Raw genomic sequence first — 11,484 nt, 5'->3', positions numbered from 1 at the left:
CTTACTTTTGCCTTCTCTTCTCTGTAACATTGTACGTTTTCCCGCCGTGGGGGAAGAAAGGATTTCTGATTCTGAATCTGAAGTGGTGCCTTTAGTGAGTCATTGTGGATCTCTTGCAGTAACTAAAACGCTGGAGTGGAACAAATGGGGGCAGGGGTTGATGTGAATGATTGAGGGGAATGAAACTACATTGATTTTGACATCTACGCCTGGTGCATGAGTGCACATTGTATTTCCCTTCTGCAGGGTTCTGTACGACTGAACAGTGCATACCGTGAGTCCCCTGAGCAGCGTGCACGGGGAGACAGTGTTTAAACGTAAACAAACCAATCAATAAACACAGCGGGCCCCGAGGTGCTGCTGCTGAGCGACTAATAAACACAACAACAACGAGGCACAGAAAGTGGATCTCTGTCAGAATCTCAAAGATCATTAACAGAAGATTCACAGGAAGAGCTGCTCCGACTGTTTGATGGATACGTTCGCTCCAACACGACAGCACGACTTCACAGATATGAGGATGTCAAGAATTATTGTTGCAGAGGGAATATGATTTCACATCAGTGCTTACACTCAAAGATTTCGTTCTAAGACACACAGGAAATTGCTGAAGCGCTCAGACAGCATACCTCCACCAAGCATGGTGTGAATGTGTTATTTTAATATAAGAAAATGTCATCTCTAATTAGATTCAGGAGGGGATCAAAACACACACAGTGAGAGAAAAACCCACTCATGTTTGGTACTATGCTTTATAGGGTATACGAAAATAATCCACTCAAACAGACACGACTACAAGCAAGCAATTCCTGAAATAATGCTCAGAACATCAACAAACTCAACTGTTCTGTAATAATCTAAATATCCTACAGTATATGGTGGATACAAATGTATGTTAGAGTAAGAGAAAAGCAGTTTGTAACATGTACTATGGCTGGAAAGTGAGTGTAGCCCACTGGCAGATTTAGCTTTAATAAAATAGCCATATATCGCATCTGCACCTCATGGTCATAAAGAGATATGGGGAAAAACATAAAGCGGAGTCATCTTTGAACTGAGGCAATAATGTCTAAATGTCTGTCTTTCTCTGCTAGCAATGTTTTTCCTGCTGAAAAACGTTAAAAGATGACGTGTGATTATTGATGGTTCGACTAGACAGTGTCACATAATCAGAAACATAGAAACACATCTCTTCAGACACGTACGCTTGGCGAACTTCCCCTTAGTATTCTGTCTCTCATACTGTTGAGTCTGCCGTATCCACTACTGTTTTATATTTTAATGTTCTGAGTGTTTAAGTTATCACTTCCAGCGCTTTTTAGATGGACATGAGATAGGCATACAACTCTCAATCAGCACCAAATGTATATTCAATATTACAAGCTAAGAAACTACAAACAACAACGAACAATTATAACTTTGTTTAGGCATACGAAAAAAAAGCTTTTATGACAAAGATGAACTGCTGTTGCTGAGCAGATAATACAATTACATATATAATCTGTTAAAGGTGGGGTAGGTAATTCACTTCAGAAACACGTGTTATATTCCATGGAATGCTCTTAACATCCCGATAGCAATGAATACATTAAATGCTTTGACAAAAAATACATAATATAATTTCATCTGTGGAAGCCGTGGCGCTGTAAAAAGCACGACCAATCATCTGAATCGGCCCGGCTAAAGTAACTGGATGGCCTACCTGCCTGTCAGCCTTCCATCTGGGCACAAACTTATCTCGTGCCCTCATTGGTCATGTGCGCGTTCGTGTGTGTTGGAGGAGGGGCTCTGTGAGGAAGTCTGAAGGAAGGGGCAGATTTTTTCGGCTGCGTACTTTCAAATTCTAGCGCAGTCGAGCTGGTTTCTCCATTCGTACCTACCTTACCTTTAAGTGAAGGAATAGTTGAATAAATCCACAATCTGAAGACTGGTATTATTCTGTTCATAATTCTTTATAAAGCAGATATCCGTGCTCCAGATTTGAGTATGCACTATTAATTATTGCTGTCTGATAACATGGATGCCTTTGATTTAACATGAGTTCCTTCACTCTTCCTCCCCCGTCTCCCCCTCTCTCCTCAGGAACCACAGGGGCCGTTAGTATTATCGGCTTTATGACACGACTGCTAAAGATCACCGGGATCCCTCCGAGCCCCCATTCCTCAGGTTTAAGTCCTCCGACCATATTCTAATGCCCTCTCTATTAAAAAGCATTTATGACTGCGGTGACTGAAATGAACTTAACAAGTCTGTCATCGCTGCAGCTTTGTTAGCATCAGTTGAGCCAATCGAATGTGAAATGGCTCGCCGGGTGACGAAACCCCCGACAGTGATCTCTGAGGCGGAGGTATTTGGTCCGGGAAGACAGGTGGTTCCAGTGGAGAGGCAGGAGCTCGGTACAGAGCCTTTGAAAACCCCTCAACTGGAAAATGTGCCGCGTTTCAGACGACAAGAGGTCTACACTGCAAACTGAGTCATTTAGTCCACTGCAGGGTCTTAAAACCTAGTGTCGAGCTGATAAGCCTAACAGAGCTTTACAGTTAAAACAAAGAAGATCATTTCAAGAATTCAAACACAGGACTAAAGTGAGTGAAAAAGTACGAGTCATTGTGCCACATAAATATGTTATCTCCCCTTCTGATTTCATACGAGTTGAAGGTTGTTTTCCAATTCAATTGTAGGTCATATTTAGACAATGTCACCTTGAAGTAGGTTCCAATACACAGAGGCAAATTAAGTTATCCTAGAGTTAATGTTGTTTTTCTACATGAACAACATAATGAGAACTGTGGCTTTCTTTGGCCCTGCAGCAACAAATTGCTGCAGTTAATTTTCAACAGATGAAATGTATTTTAATACGTTTGCAAATTGAAAGAAAATGCAAAATATGCAGGTGCATCCTTTAACATGGGATATGAATCAAAACTCCGGTTTAGTTTCTTAACTCTGACCGTAAAAATACAGATAGGCTTCACATATTTCTCTTTTTTATTTATACAGTAGGCTATGTGACATGTGATTTTTTTTTGTTGAGAAAAAACCCTGCCTCTCCGCTGAGTGAAGGGTCCAGTTATCTGACATTCACTCCCTCATGACAGCTGACAGGTGAGAGGAGGATGTGTGAGGGCGAGATATCTTCCTGAGGAAATGCCAGAGAAACCGACCTGTGAGTTTTTCACTAGGATCAGTGAACACGTTATTATACACATTACACATTACACACACAAACACACACACACACACACACACACACACACACACACACACACACACACACACACACACACACACACACACACACACGCCATGTATCACTTCAGGGGACATTACATTGACTGACATGCATTTCCTGGAGACTTATCCTAACCTTAACCATAACCATAACCAACACATGCCTAACCCTAACCCTAACCCTTAACCACCCTAACCCTAATCCTGAACCTAACCAAGTCTTTACCCTAAAATTAATGATTCCCCTCATGGGGACCTCCAATTTGTCCCCATAAGGGAGGCGAGTCCCCACACGTGACTGTGTAAACAGATGTAGGTCCCCACAAGTATAGTAATGCTAGGCCACACACACACACACACCCACACACCCACACGAGTAGGCTACTAACCCATAGATATGTGTTCATAACACACACTCACACGATACGCTCTCACATACACAAATCAATATTCTGGCTTGCGAGTGCACAAATGATGTGGTGGCCGTTAATGAGCAAGGGGCCACGCTCATTAAGGCAGCTAATGACGCCAATCATGGCAATATCGCACTGATAGTCCTCGTAACAAGCCATCATGTCACTGAATGCGTCATCAATTAACTGGGATGGTTTTTTACATGGGGAGCTATTCCTGATTCAAGCCAAATAAACCAATCACAAGCAAGAGCAAATAAAAACACCATGTGCGACCCATTAATGTTATTCGATTCTAATTCCATGTACTTTGAAGCATATTTAAGATAATCAATTACATTTATTTTAGTGTGTGTAGTGGAGGAAAAACCTTGTGAATGCAATTTTAAAAGTTGTTTTAAACCAAACACATTCACTGTACTTTTCAAGTTTCATTAAAAGGAGGATACAAACCCTCAACTCATATTTTAAACATGAAGGACATCTCATAAAGATTTGTAGTCTCATGAAACATTTCTGTGTGATGCATCAAATTAAATGTTCACAAAAAATCCTTCAATACTCCAAAATAAGACGTCTGCTTACTTGCAGTTTGAAGCTTTCACTTGAACTTAATCAACCACCAGTATCAAGCAGAGTTAGCTAAGAAACAACAGCTTATTATTACCAGTTCCACCAAAAGTACAATCATGTAAAAGGCCAAATAATTACAATTTTGAACAGCAAATGCTCTCAATGTCCTGTAAACAACGTCTAAACCAGGGGTGTCAAACTCAATTTCATTGCGGGCCGCATTAGCATTATGGTTGCACTCAAAGGGCCGGTTGTAACTTTTAAGACTATATAAATATACTACATATATAAATATATTATATAAAATAATGTATTATATATTATTGCCTCTGAATTGGATTATTATCGGATAAGGTAATAACTTCATAATTAACTACGTCTGAAAGCAGAAGTCCAGGGCAAATAATTGCAAGTCTCTTCAGTGTGCATGTCACAAAACGAGATGCATTGTGGGACATGTCGTTTATTCTGTAAATCGGCATGTAACCGTATAATAAACGTATTATATTCTTTGCAAGCTCTTGCGGGCCACATAAAATGAAGTTGCGGGCCGGATTTGGCCCCCGGGCCTTGAGTTTGACACCCCTGTTCTAAACCCTTCATTCTAAATCCAAGGTATTATTCCGCCCCTTAACAGCATCAGCTCTTGTGATGTCCATCAGATGTTGGGAGCTAGCTGCAGGGATGTGCTCACCTTCAGCCAAAACAGTATCAGCGAGGTCCAACTCTGATGGACGATAAAGCCTGTCTCACAACCAGAGTTCATTCATGAATTTTTGATTGAGTTTAGTTCAGTGCTTTGTGAAGGCCAGTGGCGTTGGAAGCAAACTACTGCCTGAAATATCGATGTTTACTGGGGAATGAAAACATCCCTGCATTTGAACTAAGAAGCCCAAACGATGCTTGTGTTGTGTTCGAAAGCTGTTACGGTTCATGGTGTTCACGGGTACATTTTGACCCATGATTTATTTCAGTCCAAAACACTCCAAAATAATGACTATCATCCAATATTGTTTCAACTACATCATAACTAACTTATTATACATTCATAACCGTACAATCCTGTGGTAATTTCATTTTATGGCCTGAAAACACATATTTAAGTATATTTAAGTAAAGCATGTGATTCAATTCACTCATTATATTTCCTATAGTGAAGACAGTGGATCATTACGTTATCTGACTATATTAGAATATTAGAATACAATCTCCAGAAAAAAAGTTTTAAATAATTGTTACAGTGGATGAAGGGGGTGGGGCTGGGATGTCTAAAGTCAAAGATGACCCCCAACAATTCTGCTGGGTCTCCCCAAACCCGAATACCAAATGATACACTTTTTTTTAGAGACTTTCAGACATGGCAAAAATGGTCAAAATCAGTTTTGTAGTGTTTATGTTGTGGAGGATATCATGACGCCTTGTTCCAATAAAAAAAACTAGAGCGTAGTTATTATATCATTTTAACTTGAAACAGGTCACGGGAGATCCGAACACAACATAAGGGTTCAAAGGTTCAGTTGTACTGTATTATGATGAGAGGACATTCATTTGACTATAACTAAAAATATAGAGAAAGAGAAATATGAATAATATACATTTGTTGGCGGGAAGAAACATAAATATTAATCAGAAAAGTCTTATTAAAACTTATTTGAATTGCTGGCTTTGGTTTCCAGCTCAGTGGCAGCCTTTAATATCGTTTACCATCCTCCAGCTGATTGAAAATCTGGGATCTGGTTTCCCCTTCTATATCTAAATATTAATAGTCTCCATTACACGAAAATTACTTTCATCTCCGACTCACATGGAGGGATTAGATTTTAATCAAGGGATTAAATATGTCTTTCTATTCCTGCAGATGGGAGAGATGGCAGGCAGTCAATTAGATCCTTTCTGTTTGTAGCCTCACTCTGAAACCTGATACACTCTTTGTTATCACACAAGCTGCACGAGCATAAACAAGAAGACAAAGAGAAATCTGCCAACATAACGATGCGCTTCTGTCAAGGGTCAATGCATCAATATAATACAAAAAAGAAAATAGAAAAACAAAGACCATTTTGAACATCAAAGCCTGTCCCAGTAGAGGCAAAAAATACAAATAACAAACCTAAATATTAGCATTATAAGGACACTTGCAGCAGCCATTAAAACTACAACAGACAGTATATAGATGGATAAATACGTTAAATATAATATGTAATCAAAACAGCACAATAAAACAATTAGTGCAATTCTAATTGAAAGCATTGCCTATATACAAATACATTAAAATATCAAATATGATGTATTTTGTTTTTCTCTGTTACAGTAGATGCAGTTTAAGCCTTTCTTAAATAATGTTTTAATTGTCTGTATTGCAACTGACTTGGTGTTGCTTTAAGATGATATTTTCTGCTCACTATCTTACATCATGTTAATATTACATCAAGTTAAATCAAGAGAGTATATTATTCAAGAGATTAAAGATCCTGATCCTCAATAACATGTTATTTCAAAATTGTATATTTTACAGGCCTTAACATAAAGCTTCAAATCATTCTGGGTATTTTATTAGAAAGTAAAAATACTGCAGTGCAGGTTTGGGCTGTAATAATGGTAAATGAAGTGTTAAATCTAAAGTATAGCAGTCCATTACTCTGCAGCTAATCCTGGCAGAATGTGTTGATCCACTCCAACCTGCAGACAGACTCCAGGTGAGATCAAAACACTCTGATTAGCTGAATGACTCGCAGCAGGGTGCTCTCCTCTCTCAGGGGTATAAAAGCCAAACCAAAGTGATGTGTCACATGTTGTTTGATGCTCTGAACTTCAACATGGCTCAGGTAGTTGTGTTTGCCGTCCTGCTCATGTCTCTCGTTGTTTCAGCAAATCATTTTCTTACAGAGACACCAAGTTGTTACCAGCCGGAGCCGAGGAAACCTGACTTTGGGGTGAAGTAAGTAGCCTTTTTAGCTTCCTGTTGTTTCTCATGTTATGTCTTTCTGTTGGGGTCAAAGGAACTCTTAATGTAAGTACTGAAAATAATTTGTATTTTAAAGGAATTTGGATAGTTTTATATAAACATTTAGCTGTTTCCAAGTTATATTTTACCAAATACTTGTCCAGAATGACCTTATGCTGTGTTTGCCCTCAATGGCACTTCACATGTTGTAAACTGTAGTTCATTTTAGGTGACAGATGGTTTGAGTTAAACGTTTGCCAGGTTCTGGGAAGGTATGCTGGGGGAAAGTTTAACTCTACACAAATAATCGTGTACTTAATAAAAAAAGGAATACAGTCCTCGGCGTTCCAACTGTGTGGTTTGCCTGCCTTGTCATTTTCTCTGACTTGATTTAATACCATTCGTGAGTTTGGCTAGCTGGGCTTCATTTAAAAAAAAGGTTGAAACATCCGAACTTGTCCATTCCTCTGGCTGTGCTTTTTGCCTCTGACTCACCACAATCTCTGACCACTAAAACCGCAGCTCTTAAATATTTCTGCCTGTTATCTCGTCTCCCACAGAACTGCTGCTCGTGCAAGTGAACTCCTGAACCTCGCTCAGCTGCCCAAGTCCTGAGATTGGAGGAACGTAAATGGCGCTAACTACGTCTCCTCTCTTTCAGCTTGTTAAAGCCAGATTGGAAACTCTTTCTGAATTTCCTTCTGATGGTCTTTAATGGCAAAGAATAGGCAAGTTGTAACTTTTAAAAACTAAAACCACTTCTATCAACGCAACTGTTACTCTGGAATGTCTACGAATTGTACTTTTAACACTTAAAGGTGGGGTAGGCGTGTGGTGTAGTGGGTTGTCCGTAGGTGTTCAGATCAGGGGGTTACAGGTTCAAACCCCACTGCAGTCAGCATGTCGTTGTGTCCCTGAGACACTTCACCCCAAATTGCTCCTGTGGTGATTGTCCACAGTATGTAAGTCGCTTTGGATAAAAGCGTCTAACAAGTAATGTACGTAATTCACTTCAGAAACACTTTTTGTTATATTCCATGGAATGCTCTTAACATCCCGATAGCAATGAATATATTAAATGCTTTGACAATAAATACATTAAAAAAACGTCATCTGTGGAAGCCGTGGCGCTGTAAAAAGCACGACCAATCATCTGAGCCGGGCCGGCTAAAGTAACTGGATGGCCTACCTGCCTGTCAGCCTTCCACCTGTGCACAAACTGATCTCGTGCCCTCATTGGTCATGTGCGCGTTCGTGTGTGTTGGAGGAGGGGCTCTGTGAGGAAGTCTGAAGGAAGGGGCAGATTTTTTCCGGTTGTGTACTTTCAAATTCTAGCGCACTCGAGCTGGTTTCTCCATTCTTACCTACCCTACCTTAAGTGATACCATTTTTAAGTATATGGTCTCAAAACTTTTTTTTTTTGTCTTGGAGTATCCAAAAGTTTTTTGTTTTTTTGGTTAAACATTGTTTTTACAAATTAAGCACTATAGATAACTTACAATTTCAAAAAAGACTTCGACAAAGTTTAAGGTTAAAGAAATGGTTGCACATTTGGGAAATTGTCAACGGATTAGACCAATAACCCTAAAAATGCATGTATGGTGTGTTTTCCTGGTTCTTCTACATGTATATTGCACACTGAGAGCTATCAAGCATTCATTGCAAATAAACATGAACTCTGTTTAAACATGCATGTAAATATGGCTAAGGCTACCACAAGCCTGGACCTGACCATGCTCTAGTCTTTAAGTGAACACTGTTCTATGATAAACATTATTTTCTCCGCTTGTGTAGATCGCATCAACATTAAGAGGCGAGGTGCTTGGCCGTCGGCTTATCTGTCCGTCCAACACGTGATGAACTGCACTGACGCTGGCACCTGTCATGGAGGAGACCATGGAGGGGTGTGGGAGTACGCCCACAAACACGGGATCCCCGACGAGACCTGCAACACCTACCAGGCGATTGACCAGAGTAAGAACTCCAACAAATTAGTGCAGTTGGTATGAATGTTTCCAGTTCCTCAAAGCCTTTTAAGACTTGCATTTTTTTTCAGAATGCAAGCCCTTCAATGAATGTGGGACTTGCAAAACTTTCGGGGAGTGCAACATTGTGCAGAACTACACTCTGTGGAAAGTAGGCGACTTTGGAGCAGTCAGTGGGCGCAAGGACATGATGGCAGAAATCTACTCTGCAGGACCCATCAGGTTGAGCAAAACATCTTTTAGAAACTGGTTTGCAGATAATTGTATGAATGCTGCATTTGAAGTGTTCAACGTTTTAGGAAAGCCTTCACTTCAAAAACCCTACTACAGTGTAGTTATGGCTGTACATGCCAAATTACTTTCCTAAAATCTGATAATGTGAATCTGTCTTCTCTCAGCTGTGGAATGATGGCCACGGAGAAACTGGACTTGTACACCGGGGGTCCGTACACCGAGTATATTGAGACGACATCCATCAACCACATTGTGTCAGTGGCAGGCTGGACGGTAGAAAACGGCACTGAGTACTGGATTGTCCACAACTCCTGGGGCGAGCCATGGGTGAGATATAACATTTAAAGGGCTTCAGTTACTTTTGTAAATTGATATGCATGTGATGCACTTCATTTAATATCCAAATAAATATGAGATTTCTCTCTTTAGGGTGCGAAAGGCTGGCTCAAGATTGTGACCAGTAACCCTTAAAATGCATGTATGATCCCTCCTCTGTTGCTCTCCCTGAGGTTTCTCCCATGTTCCCTTTAAACTGTGGGTTTTCTCCGGAAGTGTTTCCTTGTACGATGTGAGGGTCTAAGGACAGAGGGTGTCGTATTGTCATACTGATATTCTGTACACACTGTGAAGACCACTGAGACAAATGTAACATTTGTGATATTGGGCTATATAAATAAACATTGATTGATTGACCAGTGCCTACAAAGGAGGGAGTGGAAGCAAGCACAACTTGGCTTTGGAAGAAGACTGCATGTATGGAGACATGATTGTACCCTCAAGCTACCAAGAAAGCCAAGGACACTAATGCAACGTAATCCTCATTACAGTAACCCTGTGTATTGGCTTTGTCTGTGGGTCAATTAGTTGACTGGAATTGTGATTTGTTCAAGCCGGTGAAATAAAATATTGTACTCTTACTTTATCCATTACATTTGTGCTTTTTCTGATGTGGAAGAACAGGAGGCTTTATTTCCCTCTGGTAGAGTTAAGTTGAAAATGCAAAAGCCTTTGGCATGGCTCACTTGTCGTTGAGGCTCTTATATTTTTACTGCATTTTAAACCATGTCCAAGGAATCTTAATACCACAGCAACTTATTGGGAGTTCGTCTAAAACGGTTCCTTGGCTTTAGATGCACAACTCTTCAAAATTGGGGACGGTGGTGGCGAAGTCGATAGGGACTTGGCTTGGCAACTGGAAGGTCACCAGTTCAAGTCCCAAGTGCTACCGAGGTGTCCCTGAGCAAGACACCGTTCCCCACACGGCTCCCCGGGCGCCGTTCAAAATGGCAGCACACTGCTCCTAACACTAGGATGGGTCAAATGCAGAGAATCAATTTCCCCACGAGGGATTAATAAAAACCCATCTTAATCTTAAAATTCATAGGCAGACATCTGAAGCATGGCTCACTTATTCATAATGCCACTCAGTGTTTCACTTGACCATTGACTCTGAACTTGGAAACCTTTTCAGGTGAAGCCCCAAGCTGAAGGAAACTATTTTCAAAAGATGTAGCCTTAACAAAAAATGTAGTCTCTGCTCAAAACTAGAATAAATATGGTGTTACATTTTTGAAAAAATTACTGACAAATGGGGTATCAGAGATAAGGGGGTGGGCTCATGACTGCCTACATTTTGGGTTGAACAATTCCTGAAGGATTGCTACACCTGAGATCACATGCCCCACTAACCTAGATATTTAACATTACCGTATATGCACAATGAAAGGCACTCCATTTTTGGTATTAAAAAGTTGGGAAATTAATTTCTCTCCGGGGGAAACATTTACAAATGTGTTCAGGGGGACATTTCAGTACTGATTCAGAAATTGTATTCGTGATTGATGCAAATCATGTAGCCTCATTTGCTTTTTCCTCTATGTGCATGTGGACGGATACAAGGTCAGGTTGTGGGGTGTGTAAATACAAAACTGTCGAGGCTTTAGAGCCCAACACTGACAGCTATTGAGACTTAATGACATACAACAACCCTCCTGTTACCTTGAGACAAATGAAAGCCAAATTACATTTGTTTGTTCTACATCTCTGAGCTTGATAAACAGACACCTCATATTGACTGACATGCTTTATTAGTTTCAATTCTTTC

At 40.2% G+C, this 11,484-nt stretch overlaps 1 protein-coding gene across 1 annotated transcript; it reads left to right on the top strand.

Annotated features, from left to right (window-relative positions):
• Window positions 1–2,299: 2,299 nt before the first annotated feature.
• LOC117535093 (cathepsin Z-like) lies at window positions 2,300–10,185 on the top strand. The gene is made up of 6 exons (XM_034199404.1): window positions 2,300–2,396; window positions 8,956–9,135; window positions 9,218–9,368; window positions 9,545–9,707; window positions 9,810–9,843; window positions 10,079–10,185. Exons 1-6 carry the CDS (start codon window positions 2,300–2,302, stop codon window positions 10,183–10,185), a joined length of 732 nt encoding a protein of 243 aa, XP_034055295.1.
• The last annotated feature ends 1,299 nt before the right edge of the window (window positions 10,186–11,484 follow it).

Source organism: Gymnodraco acuticeps, unplaced genomic scaffold (assembly GCF_902827175.1).
Source record: "Gymnodraco acuticeps unplaced genomic scaffold, fGymAcu1.1, whole genome shotgun sequence".
Taxonomy (NCBI): Eukaryota; Metazoa; Chordata; class Actinopteri; order Perciformes; family Bathydraconidae; genus Gymnodraco; species Gymnodraco acuticeps.
This window is presented reverse-complemented; position numbering and strand designations above follow the sequence as displayed.

Bases quoted from the DNA above. Each gene is read 5' to 3' on its own strand.
- LOC117535093 (XM_034199404.1), top strand. From the start codon at position 2,300: ATGGCTCGCCGGGTGACGAAACCCCCGACAGTGATCTCTGAGGCGGAG. The intron at 9,136-9,217 runs GTAAGAACTCCA...ATTTTTTTTCAG, and splicing joins CTACCAGGCGATTGACCAGA to AATGCAAGCCCTTCAATGAA. The intron at 9,708-9,809 runs GTGAGATATAAC...TTCTCTCTTTAG, and splicing joins ACTCCTGGGGCGAGCCATGG to GGTGCGAAAGGCTGGCTCAA.